The sequence below is a fragment of the Clinocottus analis genome, unplaced genomic scaffold, assembly GCF_023055335.1.
Source record: "Clinocottus analis isolate CAN_PGR_092001 unplaced genomic scaffold, fCliAna1.0.p SCAF_25, whole genome shotgun sequence".
NCBI lineage: Eukaryota > Metazoa > Chordata > Actinopteri > Perciformes > Cottidae > Clinocottus > Clinocottus analis.
The window spans coordinates 1029291-1055208 of record NW_027175987.1 but is presented as its reverse complement, the minus strand read 5'-3'; the positions used below and the strand labels follow the sequence as shown (position 1 = coordinate 1055208).

The 25918-nt window shown below is 44.9% G+C and overlaps 1 protein-coding gene across 10 annotated transcripts in view; it reads left to right on the top strand.

Moving 5' to 3' along the window:
- Positions 1-1473: 1473 nt before the first annotated feature.
- Positions 1474-25918, top strand: part of celf5a (cugbp, Elav-like family member 5a) — a 185494-nt gene continuing 161049 nt past the window's right edge. For all 10 annotated transcript variants that reach the window (XM_068591218.1, XM_068591216.1, XM_068591211.1 and 7 more), the window contains exons 1-2: positions 1474-1961; positions 18481-18563. In XM_068591218.1, coding sequence (XP_068447319.1) covers positions 1604-1961; positions 18481-18563 — 441 coding nt within the window. In that variant the 5' untranslated portion in view covers positions 1474-1603. The remainder of the gene's footprint in view (positions 1962-18480; positions 18564-25918) is intronic.

Genomic DNA, 25918 nt, shown 5'->3' with positions numbered 1-25918 from the left:
ATGACAGATTGCAGATACCATTCACTTAGAAAGATAGTGCACTTGTTGCTAGCAGCAGCATTTACTGTACAACAGGCACAGCCACCTTCAGTAGTGTATTCATCCTGCATTCATCTTATAATGTGATTGTATGGCGAAGCCTCGTAAAAATGATTCAGCAAACAGTTCTTTGCAAACTAAGTGTCTTTAAGGTAAGAAAGGACACTCTAACACAATATTGTTTTTTCTCTTTAAATCTTTGGGATGCATGCACACCTGTGAGACCAAATATTGGGAAGAGAGCTAACAAATGAACACCAGAAGAGACAGCAAAAAGCTCTTTAATGTAGCCACGTAGAGTAAGTCAAGCTGTATGACACAAGAAAAGAGTTGTATTTTCCATATCGCAATACACATACATACATACATTGAAGCTAACTAGAAAAATATATTCTAGTTAGATAGAATTGCAAAATAGTGCAATTCACAATCAAACATACATTTGATTTGGCATTTTCAAGAGATACAATGAAGTATCCAACTTCTGCTGCTGTAAAGCCTCTTTAGTGGAGCATTTGTCTGATTTCTGTGAGGCTAATGCTTCGGGAACTGATGGATTACTACTTGCAGACCTGCACAGTCTTCGGGACTTTTAACTTTGTGAGACTTTTTTACTTTTTTCGACCACAATCCAGATGGAAACAAAGCCCCATTTCACTTCAGTTATCTAAAAAGTTTCAATTAAATTTATCCAACCGCTGCAGCGCCTTTGCAGATTCCACTTCACTGTACGTCAGCATTTCATTTTACTTAACTACAACGTCAGCCTCAGCACGACCCGTGTAACCTACATTGAAATACTGCTGTCGTCTTAACACATCAATCCTTCTTGAAAGAGTACGCTCACATGGCTGACAACACTCGTTTACTTAAAGTCCAGTAAAATATTAAATGAAGTGCTTTTAGTCGTACTACCAGGCCTTGTCATAACAGACATTTAACGATGCACAGGTGTACACAGTGAACTTAACGATGGCTGTCCTGGGCCAACTGGGACACTCAAATAGAAAGGAGCCATCGTTAAGGTTATTAGCAACACCTGAGCTTCTCCTGCTTCAACTCACATTGACTTTTGTTAAAGTTAAAGCACAAACGTATGAAATATAAAAAGTTTGCCTTCTTCCATCATTGTTTAGATGGAAAGTGTTTTTCAAACATGCTCAGTCATTATTAAAAAAACATTTAAAAAAAAGCTGGTCAGAGCCCAAATTTCAAACAATCCTTGCTGCCATTTTATGTTGAAGTACTTAAAATGACCGCTGGGTGTCGCTCCAGAGCGTCTAATATCGCTCCTGTGCGTTTATTCCGACACTACCAGCCCCCCCTTCCCTTTCCCCTCTCCGCCTGCCTTGTACTGTGCGTGTGTGTGTGTGTGTGTGTGTGTGTGTGTGTGTGTGTGTGTGTGTGTGTGTGTGTGTGTGTGTGTGTGTTGTGTGTCGGATAGAAAGTCAGCCTGGTTTCCAGCTGAGTGCTTGCTCTCTCACAGTGTGTGCGTGTACGTGTGTGAGTGTGTGAGTGTGTGTGTGTGTGTTGTCATTATTATCCACTCTGCTCCCAGCTCAGAATGGCCAGATTCACTCAGACTGAAACAAGAAGGCAGCACCATCCACAGCAGCCCCAGCCCGCTCACTCCAGCCTGGTTTACACCGGACCGGGGGCGCCACCGACCCAACAACCACTACTACTTATCCCACATCAGCACCAGTACCCTCAGATCACATTTCCGAAACCCATGAACGGGTCAGAACCCATTTCAATTCATCCGGAGAGCGGCAACATGAAAGACCAAGATGCCATTAAGCTGTTTATCGGGCAGATACCGCGGAACTTGGAGGAAAAAGACCTGAAACCCCTGTTTGAACAGTTTGGGAAAATCCACGAACTGACAGTTCTCAAGGACCGATACACCGGCATGCACAAAGGTAACGTGTCGCTCCTCAAATGGCTGCGAGGCCCATATAAAGCTGCACAATTGCTTATTATTGCTGTATTTTGAATTGATTCGTGTTGGAATAGAGACGCAGAAAAAAAACCCCGCGTTTGTCACTTTTTTTTAATTACATTTTATTTTTATTTTATCGCCATTTCATCAGGCTTAAATCCCGATCTGAAATTCATCATGAGCATCATTGCTCACATATTTTCATCTAACATTCATGATGTTGTCCCATTTATGATTGCTTTGCTCGTAAAGTTCTTCTTATCTAACATATTTTTTTGGGCATTTGTATTTTGGACGTTTTTTTTGTGGGGACAATCAAAATGAGGGCATTTAAAAAAAAATGTTTTAATAAATATCAGTCGCGCTTGCAGTGTCACGAATGATGGGGTGACACACTGTGTGTGTGTGTGTGTGTGTGTGTGTGTGTGTGTGTGTGTGTACGCGCGCGCGCGCGCGCGCCATGTTCTGTATTGCTATTTTCTTAACACGCTCTTTAAGTGGGGCAGAGGCGCTTGGAAATGATGCATTTTTAAAGAGCCTTCCCTTGCCAGTCCCATCTTCTTCTCTTTTCTTTTTTTTTTTTTTTGTTGTTGTGGAGGGGCGGCATTATTTATTCATCCCATCGGCTTTCTTTAACGTCTCCCCATGTGCGAATGGGGGCTGCGTCGGGTGCAAACTCGACACACACGGCCAAATCAGTTCAAGCGCCGACGACGTCTCTCCAAAAAGGGGCGCGAGAGCTGACGCAAGATGACGGACGTCAGCGCGGAGCGTTGGGGAGCGACGCTGAAAGGGGAAGCGGAGGGTGTACAATCCAGCCAGCTCGCTACACACACACACACACACACACACACACACACACACACACACACACACACACACACGCACACGCACACACACACAGCGGTAACTTCCACCTTCCATAATGAAGTTGGTCATCAAAGGTGGCTTAATCGCTCCCTGGGTGTGGGAGGTTTCACCATATGTCACGCAGTCGATCCATGCAGGGTGGACGTCATCATCACCATCATCCTCATCACCATCCACATCACCATCCTCATCATCATCATCCTCATCCTCATCACCACGTTCAACCAACTTTGATATATATATTAAAAAAAAATACATTTACAGACAGCCAGGTTGGACAAGAACCATAAGCTCTTGAAGACTCTCGAGGCTGTTTCACGGTTTTAAACCACCACAGGGACATTTTTGCCTCCACGATAATGACCTGGCTATCATAATTTGAACATTTGAATCATGCTTCAAAGAGAGAAGAACCATGTAATGGCTGTCAAACATTGTCCATCTGTGTGCAGGGTTTACATTTGAGCTTTCACCAAAAACACTTAAAAGAAGAAAAAAAAAGTCTTTCCCAATTATATCCCTCTCCATTGTATTCCCCATCTTGTACTCCTGCAGGGCAGATGCTGATATGTGAGGGATGTTAGTAATGGAGATAAGCTTTTTTTTTTTTTATTGCAGTGACATTTGAAAAAAGACAAACGACAATCTGTGACACTAATGTAAATGCCATTTGCAAACAATGTCCTCTATGACATATGGAATCACCATCAAAAGATATTCAATTTGTTCCCATTTCAAGGGTTTGTCCACAACTGCCACAAAGCCCCACTAAGACTGAGACCCGCTCAGAAGCCGACTTCATCAAATGGAGGAAAGCGTTCAAATGTAAATACATGTGAATTGTTTGAGCTGCAATTAGCAGCCCTGTGATCATATTCGGATCCAAACATGTTCTTCAGTCACGTGAGGGTTCACACTGCGCCATTCGATTGTGCGATCATAGCTGCTGTTAGCCACATATCTCACGAGGCCACATCTCTTGAGCTGATATTGTTAGTGTGGCGAAAGGGAGGACATTGTTTTCAGTGCAGCACTCATTTGGCATTCCTCAGAGTGTGTTTGCGTGTGCATGTGTGTGCATACAGCCACTAAAATAACATTGCCCGGTGTTGCGTAATGATTGCAGCATTTAGCTCTTAAGTGATTGTCGCCTGATCGGGGTGGCGGGGAAAAGACGATTTGGGCTCTTAGACACATTATATTGACAGAAAAATCGAGCTTTTATAGATCTTTGTGTAATACAAGAGAAATATCTGGCACAATTACAGCTGTGGAATAAATCTAGTAGTGTATTAGTAGTAGTAGGCTAGCATTTATATGTTGGAGGAATTGTTCACCTCAATGTTCTTTTTTGACATCGTAGCAGCATAATAACTATCACGTTATTATTTTTTATTATAAATCCACATTGCATCATTCATGCTCTGGTGGTAAAGTTAACTGAAAAAAAGAGAAATGTTTGTTTTCATTGAAACAATCTCTTTCTCAGGCGCCTTGTTAGTATGAAATGCAAAACTCAAATTTGTGAAGAGCTGTGGAACAAAATAAAATCCCCTTTTTCATAAAAAAAAACCCGGTGAAAACAATCCTGTGAACTTTAATTTATTATATTGTCAATCAGGACTTTTGTTACTGCTTATTCCTACACTGAAAAATGTGTTTACATGTAAAGGCAGATAGATGAGGTAATCTCTCTGATCTGAGTACAAAGATGATTAAAAACCTAATCCTGAATGTTCTTCTCAAAGTGATTTTTTTTTTTTTACCTTTAGACTTTAGCTTACAACAAATCAATTGAAAATAAGTGCTGTTCTATCAAATGGCTTAACATGCAATGACTCCAGGCCACACCATTAACAATATGTAATCAAACCCTAATGTGTCAATGATCTCTGAAGTTATTTCATAGTGGATCATGTTAATAAGCAGAAAAGGATTATGGGTATGGATCCTGATGGAAAAACTGTAATGGCACCCTCAAACAGGGACGTTCAGACTGACAAATACATTGATGGACAGAGGGATAAACACACACACACACACGCACACACACACACACACACACACACACACACACACACACACGCACGTTATTGTCATCCTTCCAAGGGTTGTGCATTTGTGGGTTCTGCACTTATTCTGTCATTTTGATTTCCATGTCATCCACATTGCGCTTTGTGTGTTTTATTATTTCCTCTTTTCTTATGCAACTATTTTCCCCCCTTGGTAATCCATGAGGGAAAACATGGAATTAGTTTGTAAAGCGTGATAATAATGCATGGCCATAATAACTTGACTCAAGAGGATTAGCAAATGTGCATTGTCTGAAGCAGCAGTCTCTCGGGTGATCAGCTGGTTGCCTCCCTAAACAGTGGCTGCCTCTGCCAATTAAAAAATCAGTCTAGTCTGCCTCTTCAAATGATTAATTCTGCCCACGCTGTCGATGGCCTGCCAATTATTGTCGCCCAATTGGTATTAATAGGTGGAGGATTTCCTGATGTTGAATTTATCACAGAGTGTGAAAACTTCTCCCTTTGACTCTAATTGGCTTCCACTTATAGCACACGCAGAAGACGTGTTTATGCGCGTGCATATGAACCGGGGCTTTAATCTGTGGTCTTAGTTTATTCATGTGTTCACTTTGCTGTTTCTTGTCCATCGTTGTGTTCAAATTGACAGTCCCGCTTTGCATAAGTGGATGTATACATGAAAAGCCCTCAGTGCTGAATGTCTTCCAGTGTGGATTTCTGTCGAAACGCTCCAGTTGCCCGGACAGATTTCATCCGATGAGTTTGGTTGACTCAAACGATAGAGAAGCTAGAAAATATATATCTCTTTTTCCCTGCAGGTGTGTTTCTGCACAGCAGACAGACCGACAAAACAATCCCAACGCTGCTTCAATCTCAGCCCGGGTATCAATATCATGCTAGTCTCGGGTGTCATTGTGTTAATGCATTTATAAATGGACAGAAGATATTGCCGTGGACCCCGGCCAAGCGCATTAAATCACAGAATAATCTAATGAAATATTTATTCAAGTTTGTATTTTACATTTTTTTTTCGATGCCTGTGAGCTAGTCTGATGGATAGCGTCCCTTTGTGGGCTGCCCTCCCAATAATAATAATGATAATAAAAAAAAACAGAGAAAATAACAGGAATAGTCGGAATATAGCATATGCATTAAACCAAAATGATATGCCGTTGCTGTAATATGAGACTGCAGTTTTTAATTTATGAAATGATACCTGAAAGGCAGCGACATTGATTAAAGTAAGCTCTAATCTGTTGAAGCTTCTCTCTCTCTCTCTCTCTCTTTCTCTCTCTCTCTCTCTCTCTCTCTCTCTCTCTCTCTCTCTCTCTCTCTCTCTCTCTCTGCTTTGACATGATGGAAGTGAGAGTGCATCCACACGTCTCCATATTGTGTGTGCCTTATGGAAAGTGTCAAAGATCAGGGCACTGCTGTAGGACAGCATCCCCCCTGGGGAAACAGATGGGATAAATTCACTTACAGACTATAAACAGAGCTGTAGAAGTGACATGGACGGTACCAACGCAACACTCTGTGATGATGTTACCGATTTAACAGACATCGGCAGAGCGTACGGGCTTTTTGCCAGTGTGACCGGTGCATCGTTGCTTATGACGTTAAACGGCTTCATAAAGGTTTTAAGAAGGATTTCTGTTCCATTCGCGAAACAGGAAAAACAAGTCTCTCGCTCTCCTCGCGGTCGTGCGCAGTGATTCGATTTAACAAATCTGGAATAAAATTGTCTGCCAGGACGAGTGAGCGCGGGCCACCGAGCCCAGCTAATGCAGTAACAACGCTTGCTTTGCAATCTTTAAACGTCTGTAAATATTGTAATAAGCAACAGGGCTTTCCTCATAAAAGATGCAGCAGCTCAACGGGTACTGACAGGCGCTTATGGGCCTTGACTTCAGGATGAGGAGCGCTGCCTCCCTCTCTCTCTCTCTCTCTCTCCCTCTCTCTCTCTGCTCCACTTTTCTGTTGGTTTTCCAAGGAGATTGCCAATCTCAGATGCCGACAAGGCCGCGCTCCGCTGGAGGTTAGTGTCCACACGACTCACCTGGCTTTTATTCTGTCTCCGCTCCTTTCCCCTTAATCCCTGCCCGAGAGAGCCTCTCAGATGGATTGATTTCCTGCACCGATGCAACATTCATTATGGCTCGCAGTACATTACGCTTTCAGTATGTTGGAAGTGCCGTCATTCCGTGACCTTTCTGGAATATGTTTGCTCTTAATAGGTGCCTGGAGCAGGGATAGATATGAGCAGATGTACTGTGAGGTCTCAGGGAAAACATGGCGCGATTTCACCACGAAGACACTTGTTTATGAAACAGTATGTTACCTCTGTATTTCACGAAATGAAGCTCTGTGGCGGTTTGTTTTAGATTGTGGACAGAGTCGTGTTTGGAGGTGGGATTATAATGGCGCTGGTGTGATGGTTAAGGCTTGGAGACACTTTGAAAGGTTTTTTTTCATCACCTGGCGACCTGGAAGTAAATGTACTTTTTGGAGGTTGTTGATTTAAAAACTGTGATGATGTGATTGTTTTTGCGATATATAATGATGCTGTGAATGTGTCGCAAAAGTATTTCAAAAAAAGATCCAATGATGTTTTACATGTAAGTGAGCGAAAATTGTTGGGGAACTCCATTCAGCCTTTTGCGGCAGTGCCAACAGCAGTTTGAAATTTTGAATCGAGGAGTTGGGGTTTAATTATTTTTTGGTCCCGTTTCTCATCTCAAGGTAGAGTCGGTAAACCCGTAGCGCCTTCTTGCTCATGCACAAAGGTCACAGCTATTTCCTTAGTCTAAATAGAGGGATGGAAGCCTATCTATTTTGTATGGGTAGCTTAGCAGAGAGTGCCATTGCCTACAGAGCAGAGTGTGCTCTTATGAAGGGGGGGTTAAATGCACAGAGGGAGGGAAAAAAAAGCAGGAGAGGAGGGGGTTGGCAGTTTCTGTTAGAATAGCATGAGCTCTTTAATGTTGTGTTTGAGCCTGGCTGGGCACAGATTCATTTTAGATGGAAAATGAAATAACAAGGGAGAGGGGAGGGAGGAGATTTTAATGCAATGTTTTGTGATAATCCCTCTCCATTTTGGAATGGTTCAGGAGAACTCATGCGATAAAGCCTTGTACAAGCCTGGAAAATAATAAGTTATTTGTCTTGCCTTAGTACTGTGCCCTTGGAGGGCTCGCTAACCCCCATGTTTTGGCCAAAAAAAACAATCACAGATTAGTCAAGCTGTCACATCTCTCCGATTGCCAAATGGTTGAGCCCTTGATGCTGGTGTGAATATACAATGCGTAAATGTCGTACGCGCGTCGGGCCCGGGAGCGCACGCCGAGCCGCGCGGATGCGACTTAGCGCCGTCGCTCGACGGAATTGGACAGGGAAGGACGGCGCATGTACGCGGCGGGGCCCGCAAGGCAAATGACAGACAGACACATGGGCGCGGAACAATGGATGAATGGACAGATGGATAAGTGGAGGGTGGTGGTGGTGGTGGTGGGAATGGGGGGAGTTAGATGAAGTGTTTGTCAGAGATGCAGAAACAAATAGCTGCTTTTATCCCAAGGCTGCGGGAGAGTAGAGCGATGGCTCGGCTCGGGACGTGGAGGATCCCTCTGTCAGGTTGAGAGACCCGCTTGGACACCGCGGGGCCGGGATGGATGGAGGAGGAGCAGAGGCCAAGTGTGGCAGATGTCTAGAAATAATCACTTGAAATTCCCTCCGGTGACAAAAGTAATACTTATTCCGATGTAAGTGCAAAAGCGACGACTCCTACCAGCGTTTTAGAGGCGATTTGCGACGTTACGGCTCTTGCTATTCCTACATTACCAATGCAAGTAACGAGAGCGACGCTCATATTAACTGTAACGACGGACTAAATGATGCAAAGTTGACATCATGGAAAATACCTCCCTAACTGGTAATTATGATAATCAGCATGATCAGCATCAAGAGATTTTTTTTTCTTTTCCTCCTGCAGATATTAAGCAATCCCCCAATCTGCGATGAAGACACATTTTAGATTGCAAAGTGTCGATGAATGCTCAGGTCCGTGAGGGATGTGTGAAGATACATGCTGCTCAGCACGGTTAAAAATAGAAATTCTGTGGTATTTCCGAAAATAGGTTAAGCTGCCATCACTGCACTGCTGGCATGACATCACTGATTGCCTGCCAGCCTCCCCCAAAAGACCGCTCTCCCACACTGTGCTCAAAAGGAGGGAGAGAATGAGGGAGAGACGCAGGGTGCATCTGTGGGCGACTGCATGTCCCCATCATTTCCAGCATCCTCCCCCCCCCCCCCCCATCCCACCCTCCTTCTTTCTCTCCTCACGCCCCCGTCCCTTCCATCACGCGGCCATCTCTCCCCTCACTCCTTCCATCTATCTTTCCCCCGCTGAAGCAGCCGCGCGGTAGCTAACAGTCTCTGTGCTTTATCGCCAGAGACAAAAAAACGGTCAGGGGCTTTGTACTGGAGATGTATCGCATTCCCTCTTCTTTTTTCTTCCCGTTCTTTTCTTCTTTTTCCACCGTACACGCCACTCGCGTGCCAAACGGTGCCGAAGACGCAGATGAAAGGTGGAATTTGTGTTCCTTTTTTTGATGATCAAATGTTACAATTTGGTCGAATAAGCGGTGTGTGCCGACTTCATACGAGTTCCAACATGGCAGCCGTTCTGTGGTTCCCCCATTCAGCGGTAGATCTGGCTTAATTAAAAAAGACTACTCAAATTAATTAATGGCTGATGGGCTCCTATCTGTTTCATGTGCTCTTTGGGCTCCCTTCAGAGCTCTTTCTTTGCCATTCTTCTGAGCTATAGATAGATGGAGGGATGGAGGGATGGAGGGATAGAAAACAGATTTCTGGAATCCTTTGGGCTGAACTTGGTGCCTAGGAAATATACGTCAATGCAATTAACACCCTGGTGCCTTATTATTCAGACCATTAGTGTCAATTAGAATCTTGAGACATAGAAAGGGAAAAAGAAAGAAAGAACGCATGCTGAGACAAACACACAGTCTCCTCTTCCTGCTGTGCTCCATTCTTTACATTCATCGAATAGAAAGAGCAGCTATACGAAGCAGGGTACTCATTAAATGTTTGTGTATGAAGCCGTATGCAAGTAATGTTTCATCTTAAGGTGGCCTGTGTTTAGCAGCAACAAATAAGTGTGTGTAGGCGTGTGTGTGTGTGTGTGTGTGTGTGGTATGGCCGTGGTAGTGTGTTTTCTCCTCCCCCTCACGTCTTTCTTACTCATCCCTCCTTCAATCACTCCATCCGAGCCACCTCTGGGCCTTTGAAGCGCTGTCTTTAAAGGAATCTTTCAATTTGTAAAATCAAAGAGACTGAAAACCTGATCCGTCTCTTAGTCCGCAGTCAGTTTGCAGCTGCCAGTCAACGGTGATTGTGGCTTCGCTATGATCAATTGGTCCGTCTAAAAGGTTTAAATGCCTTTCACCTTTCAAAAGAGGACAAGCATCGTTAGGAACGGAGAGTGCTGCAGGGATGACGTATTTTTGGAGGCCAACCCCTCGGAAGTTAGCGAAGCACTGGCTCCCTCCACAAGAGGCCAATGGGATTGTTCCATCGGGTGTTTGGATTATTGCAGGAAATAATCTCCAAAAGTTTACGACAGCACGATCATCTTCGCAAATGAACAGCAGTTCCATGGTGTCTGATGAGTGAATGCTCTTCAGCTCGTGTTACCCGCAGACCTCATTTCAGGCATCTGGCTGAAAACTCTGAAGTGCAAAAAAAAATGTAAACTCACTCCTGCAGCACCGTATTGCATCAAATACGCCAATCGGGTACATTAAATGAAGCATAGTGTACTTTATAGAGCGGCAGGCAATGGGCGTGAGCCAAGTGAAAGTGATTTTATTATTTCCCTTTGCCTGGTCTTGTTTGTTTCTCCAAGAGGTTGTTATCGTACATGAAAAAGAGGAAATGCAGTTTTCTTTCTTTGACTGGTGGGGGTGGAGCGGGTGTGGAGGGGGGACTTATATTGATTTCTGTATAAATCCCCTGGCTGGAGCAGACTTGGCTGGGCGAGGGAGGCAGGGACGCCGGGCTGCCGAGACGGGACTTGGCAGGTAAACTCTTGTTGCCCTCCCAGAAGTAACACGGCAGGAGGCAGTAAGTGTGAACCTACACATTATTTACAGCTCTGTGAAACTCCATCCATTAACGGTGTCAATTAGCTCGCTCATCAGGGATGCAGGCCACTAGATGTATTTATAGATCGGGCCCTGGCTTTAATAGCAGAAGAGGGATGAAGTGCACAGACAGTCCGCACAAGCCAAGGCTAACTTTAGGGACTACGGCACGGTGGAGGATGCCAAACGCCGTACCCTTACTGTTATACAGAAGCGCATATTGAGAGAGTCCTGGCCAACTCTGGGAATGGCCGGCCGGTTGCAATCTATCATGTCACCTCTGGAAACTGCACCCACCACCAAAAGGCATGATCTCAGGAACTTCGTCGCTAGCAAGTTGGAAGCTGCATTCCTGTTTCCAGCCTTTCTTAATGCAGCGCCGCCCACGCCCCTCTGCATCCTCTACATTTGGATTATGAGGAACCAGTTGAGCCCTGAGAGAACTATTCAACCTCCGAGAGCCGCACAATAGATTGTGAGTGCAAAGGTATCAAAGTGCGTCTCTCTCTCGCTCTATTGTTACGATAGCTTCTTTGCCCCAGTAATGATCCTGAAACGTATACACGGGGCCTCTCAGGAAGAATTCATTGCATTCGTCACCCTCATTAGACGATGCACGCCGCGCCGCATCGCGCACGCGTGCGTGCTCTGTAAATGCACACTTTCACACACAGCACACAGGCAGTCCTCTGGGAAGCGCTGCCTATGGATCCGTTTGACTGCTGCTCGGAGGCTATAGTGTAGTCTATGTGAGCGAGTAGCAACAAATCAATGGCTGAGGTCTCCTACTTAGGGGTCGAAGAGGATACGAGGGAGTGTCCGGGGGACTATTTCTTGCCCCTCATGATGGACATCGATGGTCCTCAGCGGCCTGCGACGTTCATCCTCCTCCAGACATTGCTCAAGGTGAGCGGATGACAGGAGGGGGTATAGTGAAAGGAGAAAGGGAGGAGGATTTGGAGCTGGATGTAGCAGAGATGAAGGGATGGAGTGATTGATGGAGCAGGGATGGAGGAGTGCAGTCAGCTTCAGGATCACGAGATGGTGACTGAGCACAGGCGTCGGATTCCTTTTAAGGTGTCTGTCTGACTTAATTAAGGTTTACAGGTTACGCTAGGCTACTGCTTATATTACAGTGCTCATTACAAGCCCATTAGGGCTGGGCAGAGAAAATATTGTTGTCAGAACAATGAGTGAGAGCATTTTGGAAAGTCCCTGCCAACTCCATGCTCCAGCACTTCTTTCTCATAGACCTCTCAATCTGTCCTCCTTCAATCGGTCCTCCTTCTCCCTGAACATTGCTATGACTGTTTGGGATCTTTTTGGTTTCTCTTCTCCAAAGGTGAGGGAGTGATTATATGAGTTAAAAGCTTCTCGGAGACCGGACTGATTACCCCCCTCACGGTCAATCTGCGCCACTGAGCCTCCCGCCTCCCCGGCTGGCAATGATTCAGCTCATAATCACATTGTATCAGTGCTGATGATGTGTGTTTCAGCTTGTGACCCCTCCGAAAGGCTATCGGTTCCCCCGGAGCCCCGCATGGCAGTAAATGAAGTAAGCAAGTAATCTCCCCACAGTGATAGCATTTTCCAAAGAGTGCAAATGATGTGTGAGGGAGCAGGCGAGACCGGTGCCAAGACTGGCTTGTTTCGCTGCTACCTTCACACTTTCCGGCCAAGGAAATGCCACATTGAGAGCAGGTTCACACTTTTTCATAACGCTGGGGCAGTTTGGCTCCTCTGGGGCAAGAAAGGAGATGGAGAAAAGGGAGAAAAGGGAGCAAAGAGGCGGAGGGAAAAGACAGACGTTGTGGTTTCAACTAACCACGTCTTCCTCGGAATTGCGTTCATGTTTGACGGCTCCGCAGCACACGATTTATGCCAACGTAGAAGTGGGGTTTTCACATTGAGCTCCTGCAGTTGACGTCACGGCCTGTAGCTGCAGTCGCTATAGTGGCAGCCACAAATGAATCTCTCCATGGTCCTACTTAGTATATATAAATATAATTAACTGATGAGGTTTTTTTGGTGAAATGTCATCAAAGAAAATTCCAAGACCCAGAAAAAAAAAATGCAACTGTTAAAGTTTCAATCACTCCCAGAGTAAAATGTGATGTATATGGATAACGAACGAAAAGGGCTTCGCCGTGATTAATAAATAAATGGCTTTCAGATTTATCCGTCTCTGAGAGAGAGCACTTGGATTAGGCAATTGAGCTAGGAAATGGAGGCAACGTGGGAAATGGTTTCTAATGGAACAAATGGGGCTTCCATTTATTTTTTACAAGATGGTCTACATTATCATTTATTATTCTTGATAATTATTTTCATAATAATTGATGAATTATTTACATGCATTACATATGTGCATTTAAAAACCATTACACTGGTTGAAAACGGCTCTGCCCTTTTTGACATCTTAATGGAAACAATTGCATTAATTATGATCTTGAATAGTGTTGAATTGTATTAATTCAGAACTATATAGTTTGTTTTCACGGGTAAAACGAAACTTCAACAATGATGTAACTTAGCTTTGGCAATAAGGAAGCTTACATTGCTGCCAATAAAACTCACTTGAATTTGAGAATTAGCCAATCAGCGCGAGCTCAGGGTGATGGAGAGACGAGCGGTACGGCAACTAACGTAAATGTTGCTAAAGTTTCCATTGCAGAAATGTAACTGTGTAGTTCATATTGTGTGATGAGGAACGAAATACCTCGCGTGAAAGCTCGCGGAAGTGGATGTAGCCACTTGTAGGCAATGCTAAACGTGACTTGGAAGTAATAAAACAGTGCGGTTAGCGTTAGCTTACTACTTATCAATGCACTGTTTATCCAAAATCTGTGTGTATTTGGTGATTAACATTAGCTGGTAAACATCGACGTCTTGTCGGACATATTTGCTCTACTCGTGATTGTTATTTACAACCAGAAGGATACAAGTTTAACTTTTGTTTCATTTATTTTTCGTTCTTTAGTATCAATTGGGCAGAAGTTCTGTGTATGTGTGTGTAGTCGCAGTGTTTATTGTGAAGGTTAATCATATTAAAAGTTTTTGTATTGATTGATGTTTTTTTTCTTCCTCCAGGAGAATTGATTTTACGCTTGTATCTGTAAGGCAATTTATGAATGATAGTAAATTGTGGCTTTGCTTCATGCAAGACAGGTTTGTTAGTTTGATTGGTAGCGGGCTGCGAGTGAAGGGGCTTTTCTTACCTCAGTGACAGGACGGTGCACCCCAACAGTTATACACTGCTTTATAGTTGGATTTAATGAGGAACTGCACCGGGTTTACAATCGGGGATGACATATCACTATACAACTGGTTTTAGGAACATTGCTTATGTGCCTGGTGTGAAATTTTGTACATGAAAACTGAGTGTGTGTCCATAAAACGTCCTGTGCCCCTTCCTCATTACCAGTATGAAAAGAAGTCGATTACTTCTCTGGAAAAAAAGTACAGCGTTGATGTTAATGTTGCCGTTGTGCTGAAACTGTGATAACGATTTTTCTCTAAGAGTTTCATTTTCATAGTCGTGACCATGTTTTTAACAATAATGGTCGCTCATAGATTTTGTAACAGAGGGGATTGAGGAATGTGTTTCATCGGCTTTTGGGTCTTCTAATGTGTGTGATAAAGAACAATGAGCACAATGAAACTGAGTGGGTGCAATGTGTTCATATTAATGCTGTTTGCGTGCGCATTGGCTGCGAAAGTCCAGTATTTATATATATATATCTGGTCATGTAACAGCCGGGTAGAGAGCTGGATATACTGTGCTATTATACAGGTTTTGATTGTGTAGTAGTGTATTGTAATTAAAATCTAACAAAGGAACTTGAGGAGCTGCTCACAGCTGCTAAAAAACAAACTCTGGATAGTGGGGACTATCACTATAGGAAGGAAAAAATAAAGAATTTAATCGCGAGACAATTTGTTGATGCCAGTTGATGATCCATTTGTTGTAACTAAGTACAATAGAATATATCCTGTAATACAGAATTGGGACACAATCGGTTTGTTCATTGAATAAGTGTGTCTGAAACAAGTGCTTACACACGGTAAGAGGATCAGATGTGCGTGTCTGTGTGTGAGTATCCATGGACTTTATCAATAGGGCCGCCAAACGTGACAAAACAATTAGTAGAGTACGGCGTCCTACTGTGCAGCAAACACACACACACACACACACACACACACACACACACACACACACACACACACACACACACACTGGGTTTTGGTAATGGGGAGCCTGAGCCGCGGTGAATGTAAATGGCTGCTGTCGCCAAAGCTATACAGTAACCTCCACTACTCACTCTCTCTAACGTTCCCTCCCTATCTCGACCACTCGCTCCCTCTCTCCCTCCCTCTCTCTCCCCCCATGTAAGGCTCGTTAATTACATGCCAATTCGACACAGTGGAGATGGAGAGACTCGGCCCTATTTCCCGGTACACACGCCGCACACACTTTAAAAATATATTATGAAGAAATAGGAGACGAGAGGAGCGGCGTCGGCATTGACGAAGAGGAAGAAGTCGGGGGGACGGAGGAGAGAGAGAGAGAGAGAGAGAGCGAGAGAGAGAGAGAGAGGAGGGAAAGACGGCAAAGAGGAGAGAAGGGATTTCTTCTCTTTGGAGCTGAAATCAATGTGTGAGATAAGGCTGTTTTAGGTTTCTATCAGATGATGCAGAGGATCATCGCCTCACAATGGGAAGGCTTACCCCATTGCTGTGTCAGCAGGCTCCGATTACACTGGCTTTTTGTTGTGTTTCAAACAATTTCATCATGCTTCCCCCCTCCCCTCCCCCCCGCCTCCCCCTCTCCCACTTTTGCACTTGGTATGCAATGCAGCACTGGCAATTTGTACGTGTTTGGATTCCAATTATGGAGTTGTTAAAGCTTTTTCCGCCTGTGGCCTGCAAATTCTTATTAAGCCATACATTAAAGAGCACAGAATCACATTTAAATGGAGTTCATGTTTCCCTTTTGTTTGCCAGTGTTGTGGTTGTTGTTAATTTATTCTCAATGCCCTATGCATTACACATTAACAAATGAATTGTGTTTGCGATTGTAATGCAAAATACTTGTTGCTTATTCAGAGATAGGGCCAGCATTTGTCAAGTAAACAAACAACAAAAAGCCCAGAGAGGGAGAGAGAGAGAGAAAACAACCCCCAAAATGGAGCCTTTCTCTCCCATTACCCTCAACCATTCGAGAAAACAAACAAACCCAAAACTACAATGACATTTCCGCAGTCTCGTTTTTTTTTTGTTTTTTTTTACAAGCTGACGCAGAAGAGAGAGAGAGGGGGGGGGCCGGGTGGGGGGGGAGACAACAGTGTGAGTGATTGAATGATTTGCGTGGTGGCCATCGGAAATCATTAGGTTAGGGTTGCTGGGACAAGGGAGGCTATGAGGAGGGCTGCTCCGTGACACCAGTGCTACAGTCAGCCACCTCAAAGGTCATGACCCTGGACAGACTCCATCACTATCTGTCTTTCTCTTCCTGAAAGGCTTGGCAGGGCACAGACTGACTGTCCCAAACAAAAGGCTTACATGAGAATGGTTTCATGTTGTTTTTTTTGTGTACAAGGGAGGGGGTGGGGGGGGTTGCAGCCACATAAACACATTTGGCGACACAGTGGGCTTAAAGCATCAATGCAAAACAGGTTACAGGTCAATCAATGGATCGATGACTGACATGGCGTTTTAGCCCTCCCTTTTTTGATGCAGTCCTGAGGCGGTTACAGTGGAGACGTAGACAAAGTGCAAAGGGCAAGGGCCCCTGAAATGACATTAAAAGACACGCGTGAACGAGCGCACGGCAAAAATGGATGGTGAATGTTTAGAGTGGGTAAAGTGATCTCATATGCAACAAGGAAAACGAATTGGAATATTGTCCGTGTAAAGACTCTTAATACATCACCACCCACTGAATACATTTGGCTGTTGAAATGAGATCCAAAATGCAGTGGCTGCTAATAAAGCATCTTCAGAGTGGCAGAAATATGATGCATGGTAACCCATATGAACCTCATTAATAGAACACAAGCAAATCTATTTATTCAGAGAGTCAGGGGGAAAATGATTGCCTCAATACTCCATCTGGTTTCTCTCCACCTCCCGTCCTCCCTGCCTCTTCTCTCCTCTCCTCCCTTTTCTTTTCTGCTCTTTTCTTCTCTTCTTTATGTATTCAGTGATTTTGACAGATGTTGTGTGTGTGTGTGTGTGTGTGTGTGTGTGTGTGTGTGTGTGTGTGTGTGTGTGCACGCATGGCAGCACTCACCCTGGAGAGTTTTAACACCCCCTCCCGCCCTCCCTTTTTTCTCTGTCAGTATCTCCCTCCTTCCTCCATCCCTACGCTGATCTCATCCCTTCTTCCCTGCTTTTTTTTTTTTTTACCCCCCACCCTCTCCAAATACTCTCCTGCAGTTTCTTTTGTCTCCGCTGCTGTCACAACTGTTCAGGGTGGGGACACTGGCCAGGCTACTAGGAGCTTTTGACAGGACATGGCACTAGGGATGGGGAGGCTGGACAGGCCCGGCAATTCATCCAAAGAATTCTCAGCTCATCTCCTACCTTTTTATTGTGTTTTTTTTTTTCTTCTCTCCTCTCCTCTCCCCTCGCCATATCTAGCCTGATCTATTGCCCTGTTTTCATTAACTTGCTCTGTTTATTCCAAGAAATGTTTTTTCTTCACTAACTTACAAGATCCTGAGTTCAGTTTCTTCACCTAAGAATTATTATAGTTAGAGATGCGCAAATTGATCGGCAGCCGAAACAGACAGTTTCCACCAGATCGAGGTGCCGCGTGATAATTTTTTTAAAGCAGCATAGACTGTGACATCACAGCCCCGCGCAGCATGTCTTGGTGTGGAAGTTATTCAGCGGGAGTGAAGACATAAAGCTTGCAATTTGTTACACAACAATCAAACCGTTTTTGAACAAATGACTACATCCCCTAATCGCCTATAAATCACATATTGTATTGTAATTCACATAAATGCCGCAAAGAATATTATGCCATGAACTGCTTGTGTACTGACAGCGCAGTGCTTGCAGCTAACATTAGCTAGCTAGCTTTAAAATATTTAAATACAACTCCTGAAGCCAAGAACTTAAACAGAGTAAAATGTAAACAATCATGCAAACAAAATTGGTTGGATTGTTGAAATAAGTCAGAGAAGAAGAAAAAATTGGAAAATTGATATTGGTGCATCTTTAATATTACAATGGCTCAAACATTATATGTCAATTGCTTTGTATTTGTATCATTGTCCTAATATTCTTATTTGATATTTCTTTTTAACTGCTGTGTCATTTTGTAATGCATAAAACATATTTTCGACAATGTTTTTGTTTGTTTAGCCCTGATTATACGTTTTGTGTCACTCTAATATTGTCTATATGTGTTGTGGCTCTGTTGCAGGTTGCGCATTCCTCACCTACTGCGCCCGAGAGTCGGCCATCAAAGCCCAGAACGCCCTCCATGAACAGAAAACACTGCCAGGGGTAAGTGTCTGTCTCTCTCTCGGTCTCTCTCTCTCTCCTCCTCCTCTTCTCTCACTCTCCCATCTCTCTCTATGGTGGTCAGCCATGCCATCTGCACCCGGCTGCACACCAGCCGGCATGCTCCTTGTACAGTCCCAGAGATGAAAAACATTTTGGAAAGCATTCAATCAATAGCTCAGCCTTTTGAAGGCCCGGTTTCAACTTCTCCATGTGTCTGTTCTCCTGGCGGTATTGCCAGCATTGATCAGACCCACTCAGACCCACACTTTTAAAGCAACAGCACAGAATGGCATCGAACTTTTGCATGTCTGGAATAGGGCTATCAACAGAAAGCAGCCAGAGCTTAGATTAATGGTATAGGAATAATTCATTTGATAAATAGAAAACCACTCTTGTTCATTTGCGCCGAACGTATCGGCATCTGCATTAAATTAGATTCACCCCACAGCACTTGTTACACTCGCTTTTTCCCTTCTTCCGAAAGTGCGGTGAAGTACACCAGGAGCAAATGTTGGGTTTTCAAAACAACAAAATGATGACTGGTGTTTTTACTGAATGCCACGAGTGGTTGCTGACAAGCCATGGGACATTTAAGAGCATACTTTTTGAAACAAAGTCCGGCGCAGCGCTCACTCCCCATAAAACGCACGGGGGCTATCTTGCATCACTTTCAGTAAACTTCATGGGAAAAACAATGCGGGGAAAACCGTGTGACTGAATAGTCTCTGGTCTGGCTCAAATAAAACCCCAGAAACACCGAATCCGTCAGCACGCCAGCGTGCTGTTCACTACAGAGTTGGTTTGTAACCCAAACTGACATCTATATCTTCACCTACTTGAGTCTCCTCTGCTCCGTGTGTGTGTGTGTGTGTGTGTGTGTGGAGACACAAAGCCTTGTACTGTGAAACAAGAGAGCAGAGGATCGTAACGATCGCGTAAAATGTTATCAGCGGCGCTCATAATTGAATGCATAATGAATACACGGGGAAACACTGAATTGTTGTCGTTGTTTTGGTGTAAATGCATTTTTGCGTGAGTGTGTTCACCTGTGCACAGCCACATCTGTGAGATCCTCCCAAGTGTGGAAAGAATGGAGGAGTGGCTCCCCGCAGCGTGGCTTAACATGGTCAGATCAAGCCTGCGCCAGGGGGGAAACACAAAGTAAAGATCCCGTCTCCTCGCGTAACCCCTCAACACTCCCTGGGAGAGTAGACGCAGAGCCTGAGAAACTCAGCCAAAAGGAACATGTTTCTGTTAAACATGCAAATGCAACTACCACAAACTTTGAACATTTTTTTTCCTGGTGGCTTTCATCAAAAACAAGTTGTTTCGTTTATCCTGCAAATTAGCCGAGCGCGAGACTGGAGGGCGTTATCCTCCTCTCCCCCCCCCCCCCCCCCTCTGCATTTGAATAATGACACGGAAGACAGAGAAAAGGGCGGTTGGGTGGAGGTGGAGGGGGGGGGGGGGTTTGGTATTTCACGTAACGCCAGAGGATGTGTTCATGAGAGTTTATGACCGTGTTCAGCTATATGTAAGAAATGCAAGAAGGCATCTCTGATTATTTTACTGTTTTTGTCCACAGTCTGGCTCCTTAGTAAGTTCCTCTGTCACGTCTCATAGTCATTAATAACATCCCCGCCTGCCAGATTGGCAGGGAGACCGTAAAGGTTGACCTACCTCTGGGATTAAATGGTTCATGTGGCCGAATGCATAAATGAGGGGCATGAGGGCACAGACATAAACGCTAACAAGTCTGATGCTCTCGCCTGCACACCCTTCTTTTCTGAGGGTGTGTTTCGTGAATCCAATCTGACGCTCCACATTCAAATGGCAGTGCGGTCGCTCGACAAAACGGAGCATTATATTTCTGTATGAATTAACAAATGGGTGGAATAAAAACGGACCTATCGCTTTCTGTATGAAACTAAATCGCAGTGAGGGCGACGGTGATGATGATGAGACCTTAGATTGTAACAACAAGCACATGAACTATGAGTTGGCTATAGCTAACATTAGGGTTAACCCACTTAGCTTACATAAATGTTCATGTTTTAAAAAAAAATCTTTTTACAGTCATCAAAGACCATCAAAGACTACAGTTAATCATGAATACAGTCGTTCTAGAGCTATGAATGGGGGTGACATGGCAGAATGCATGCTAGATATGACCGGGTGCCGCTAAGCTAACGGTTGAAACCGCGAGCCGCCATCACCTCGGGGGCCTTTTCCAAGCCGATCTGGAGCCGGGCTTCAGACGTCCCACGAGGGGATCCCCCCACAACGAGCCGCCGTCCCTGACCCGCCCGAGATTGAAGCGCAAAAACATTTCCAGCTCATTATGACTGAAGGGCCCAGACTGTCAAGGTAATTAATGTGAAACACTGAAGGCCACGACGCGACCACGCGGACCTGCAAGTTCCTCTATATTCAATCGGAGCGAACGAGTCGAGCTGGCGAGAGAAGACAGCGACGTGAGCGAGAGGAGGCGGGGCTGGGTGGGCACTGCAGTAGCATGTGCAGGTGTGTGTGTGTGTGTGTGTTCAGGTGTGTGTATCAGGTGTAGGAAAAATGATGTCCTAACGTATTGATGAACGACTGTTCACAAGCTCCAAATCTTGAGTGCAAAGTCTTTTGAGGACGAGTCTCAAGTCACTGTGCGCAGAATCAATGTACCCGTCTCTGACATGCACACACACACAAGTTCAGTAAGTTTGCCTCAGCCTGGAATGAAATAAACCCCTTTTGTTGTACCCTTCAGTTCTGCTTCAGCCCTCCTGCTGACTTCCCCTCTCCACCACCCAGCCCTGTCCACCCCGCATCCTCCCGGCTCCCCTCTCTGTCCCTTTGCTCCTGCGGCGCTGCTCTTCCTGAGACAGTAGCGTGTCATAGAAATGTAACAGGCCGACGTTGATGGGTGTCAGGCCCCACAGACGAGGCTGCTCTGCTGTTCCTTTTCCTGCAGCTTCACCCACACACACACACACAAAAACACCAGCGGTCCAGGGAAACTGAGTGTGTGCTATAACACAACATCCAGACATGACACAAGCAGCTACAACACAAGCTAATCAGAATTACGAGAGCATGTCAGGGTCCCTGAACATCCCATAGACTCTGCTCACCTATTAATGAACCAACAGCTGGGGAGAGATTTATTCAACAATTTAATTTAAGGAAGGAACATTTCATACAGCATATTACAACAAAGGCCGTGCTGCATCGGGTTGTGTGTGTTTGTGCTTTTGCCTGCCTCCCATCGTCTCTGCTGTCCCTCTCTCTTGAGCCTCCATGCTCCTAAATCTTTTTTGATATGACCCCTGTTGCTTCACTGCTTGATGGTAAGTAGATATGCCAGTTGTTTGTTTGCAAAATCCTGCTTGATATGCAGTTTGCCAGGGGCTACGCTGTAATTAATGTAAACTAGGAATCCTCCAGAGATGAGTTACGAGTTATTAATGTCTGCGTTTGGTCGTTAACCCTTGCATTGCTGCTCGGCATTGGAACGGTGTGATTGCATGGTTATCTTTTACTTTAAATGCTTTGAATTGATTCATGAATTCACCGCCAAAAATCCGCTGGACTTTCCTGGCTGCTAATGAGCAACACCATGTATGCAAAGTGTAAAACCTAACTCCTGCAGGGCGCTTCGCTGGAACACAGAGCACCAACAAGACCGCCCGCACACACATGGACACCAACGAGCTTCGCGAGATGGAGTGTCCGAATGTTTCGGGTCACTCGGTGTGTATGTGTGCTGTGATGTCCCTGGGCGAGAGAAAAAACAATGTTTCAAATACTTTAAAGTAATAATAACCCTGACGATTTCACTCATGGTAGATTTCGGTGTCCGCCGAGGTTAGTGTTGGTAATGGAAAGTGCGTTTGAGTGTCGAGAGGATTTGTGTTTTAATACACTACAGTCCCATGTTGTTGTTCAGTGTGGTACTCGCGATCAAATGTTTGCTCGGTCTTCCATGTCACTTCTGGTACGTACGTGGATCGTTTTCTTAGATTCACTTGTGTGTGTGTGTGTGTGTGTGTGTGTGTGTGTGTGTGTGTATATGTACTTTAAATCCTCTGCAGGAAAGGTTTCCTCCTCCGAAACAAGACTAAAAGAGAGAGGCAATCACAGAAAGCTCAGAAATTGGATTTATATTGCAGAAAAAAATACCAGCTAAAATTGTATACTTTTCTTTTTTTTAAGCTTTCAGGATTCTAACTTAAAGCATTGCATTTTAAGTTTTGAGTTACTTCAAGTATTAAATGCTTGTTATGCAGTGCCATATGTTTGCGAACCCTCTGATATATCCTCTATAGTTGATACACAAACAAATGCACACACACAGACCCAGTGTCCTCTTATTATCGGTAAGAAAGTGCTTGTTTTCTTGGATGTTATTATCCATGTCCCCCTGTTACACATTAGCTGCTGAAAGGAACAGTATGGCCTAATGGAAGTGTACTGGACTGGAATATAGATTCCTGCGGTGAAGTGTGATGGGAACCTTGGGGACGCGAGTGCCTGACATAAGTTTGGCCACCGAATAGGAGAAGCTCTGACAGTTTACCAGGTGTGTGTCGCTTGGCTCTATTATCTGTGTATGTTTGTGTTTGTGTGGTAAGCTGGCTTTGCATCACAGCCAGCCCTATGTAGATACAGATAGCAGTGTATAAAGGTGGGAAGAAAAACATGTGCACATGGCATCTTGCCGTGATCACGCACCGCCCACGGCAGCGAGGCTCGAATTTATCATTTGTTTGCCGTTTCGTGCTTGTTTGCTGCTGATGGCAATGGACTACTTTTTATATTACATAACCATACAAGTGCTTTTGTGTATCTGAATGCGTGCTTGCATGTAAAGTTTAAGCACCCCTTGATAACCTTGGATGCTGAATATTGCTTTTTTTTTTTTTGACATCATTTGTTCCTTAAAAAAGACAGCTGCAACTTCCAATTATTGTCAATAAATGTCTCAACTCTTTTCTGGGTTCGTTGTTTGTTCATGAATCCGAAAATCTTCCCTCTTTTTTTTCTTAAAAAAAAATACTTAAACCTATAAATCCATTATCAAAATAGCAGCAGATTAATTTAATAATCCACATCCAATCGATTAATCTTTGCAGCTCTTGCGGTTTCCACAGCAGTTGGTGTGTGTGTGTGTGTGTGTGTGTGTGTGTGTGTGTGTGTGTGTGTGTGTGTGCTCGTGAGTGTCACAGCTCTCTACACAGGCTTGTGGGAGATTTACTCCACCCTGCTCAGCATCATGACAAAATCCTGCATCCTTCACACACTATCCCCCATCCTATCTCCCTCCCTCCATCCTCCACCTCCCCTCTCCTCCCTCCCCCTCTCGCTCTCTTCTCAAACTCTCCGTCCTCTCGCTGCCACTCCTCAAATCCAGCAGATCCAAGAAATAATCCCAGCCGCTGCAGCGGGTCTATTTGCCGTAGCACCGAACAACATGCCGCCGTCGCCTTTTTGTCATGCGAGCCGCTGTTGTTCAACAGGGACTGTCTCGGAGAGGCAATGGTGGAAATGTGTTTGCGGCATGCATTTACTCAAGAGTTTCCCGTGCAGCTCGACCCGGGGGTAGTGTAAGAGAGGCTGACTGTGATTCAGGAGGCAGGTTTATGGAAATAGCACCCGCATTAAAAAAACCCAATGAGAGCGGGGAGAAGATTATGCTCCGGCACACACACATGTGGGCTCCTGCAATGTCAACACTCTAAGTAGATCCCCTCCCTCTCAATTGCCTCCGTCTCCCTCTGTCTCCATTTCTGTCTCCCTCTCCGGGCGCTCACCGGGTCTCGCACTGTGCTGCACACACACACACACACACACACACACACACACACACACACACACACACACACACACACACACACACACACACACACACACACACCTGTTAAGTCTGCTGTGTGATTGCGCGTGGATTCTTGTACGCTTGTACACGCGTGCGCGCCTGGATTTACATGCGTTTGTATGTGTCACCGTGCGCATGTGTGCCGGCGCTCAGCTCAGCCGGGGCCGCGTCGCGAGGAGAGAGCGGCCCCGACCTCGCGCGGCGGGAAACGCGGCCGGCGTTCCTCGACACCGGGCATCGCGCGCAACGCAATGCACCCATACTTTTGCGCGCGTGCTATCCTATCCAGCCGAGCTCAGCCTGTGTGCCGGCCTGGCTGCCACAAAGGCTGAATAATTCAATGCTACACTCGGTGAAGGTTGGCGGAGTTTGAGTATAGTGTATTGTACGATTCTGCGTGTACTGTATGTGCCTTTGTTGAGTGGGCACGGGTGGAGGCGGAGGGTGGAGAGGACTGGTCAGCATGAAGCCAATCGGTGCTGGCAGGATTGGAGGCCTTGTAGTCAGAGAGAGGGGACTCGTTAGAATTAAGCCTTTGGGCAACAGGAGCGTGTGTGTGTGTGTGTGTGTGTGTGTGTGTGTGTGTGCGTGTGCGCGTGTGTGTTCATGAAAATGATCGTAGTTGAGTAGAAGTTGAAACGGACATGGTCAAGGTCCTTTCTTCGATAAAATACTTTTTTTTTTCCTGCTCTATGAATTAATCAGGGACATGTGATGTGAATTTTAACATTTGATTTGAAAGTAAAATCCTATTGCGTCTTTACCGCCCAGCTTATACACTATGTGTGTGTGTTTTTTTCCCCCGTTAGCCAAGGCCATGTCTGACTGTGAACTTAAATGTTTTAGAAGGGTTTCACGGCAAGATGTCTGTGCCTCTGTAATTAACAAACACATAAGCAAGGACCCAGATGTCTGTTAAAACATTTGAACACCATCCGTTTTCTCATAAAGAAACTTGCCGCCAGCTGATCTCAGCACTCCAATAAGCTGGACGGCTGCAGCTGATCTGCAGGAGTCTGCCTCTGATGTCTATTTTTCATAACCTTTGTTGATGCATCGGGATGAGAATAAAGATGGCTTTGCAGATACCCGTACTCTTAATGGTTTTATGTCTGTGACCTGGCCTGTCTCTGAACGTATTACCCAAGTCAGATCACACTCATGAATAGAAAGAGCAGGTGGTGTGATAAAAAGTCTGGAGGTCTGCGGCTGCTGTGCATGTGTGAGTAGACTTGTCTTTTTTCACCCTGATGCATACTTTTTATAGGTTGCACTGGGGTACCCCGGCGCGCAACAATATTACCACACTGCCAATAGCAGTAAGCACAACAAAACTGTTTTTTTTTTTTCTTAGAGTGTGTGTGTGTGTGTGTTTGTGTATTTGAGTGTACATCTGGTGTAATGGCATATTGGTTTAATGTACGCACAGTAAAGAGCCACTGTACCAGAGTGCTCCTAAGGGACCTGAATCTCCACACCCTAGGAA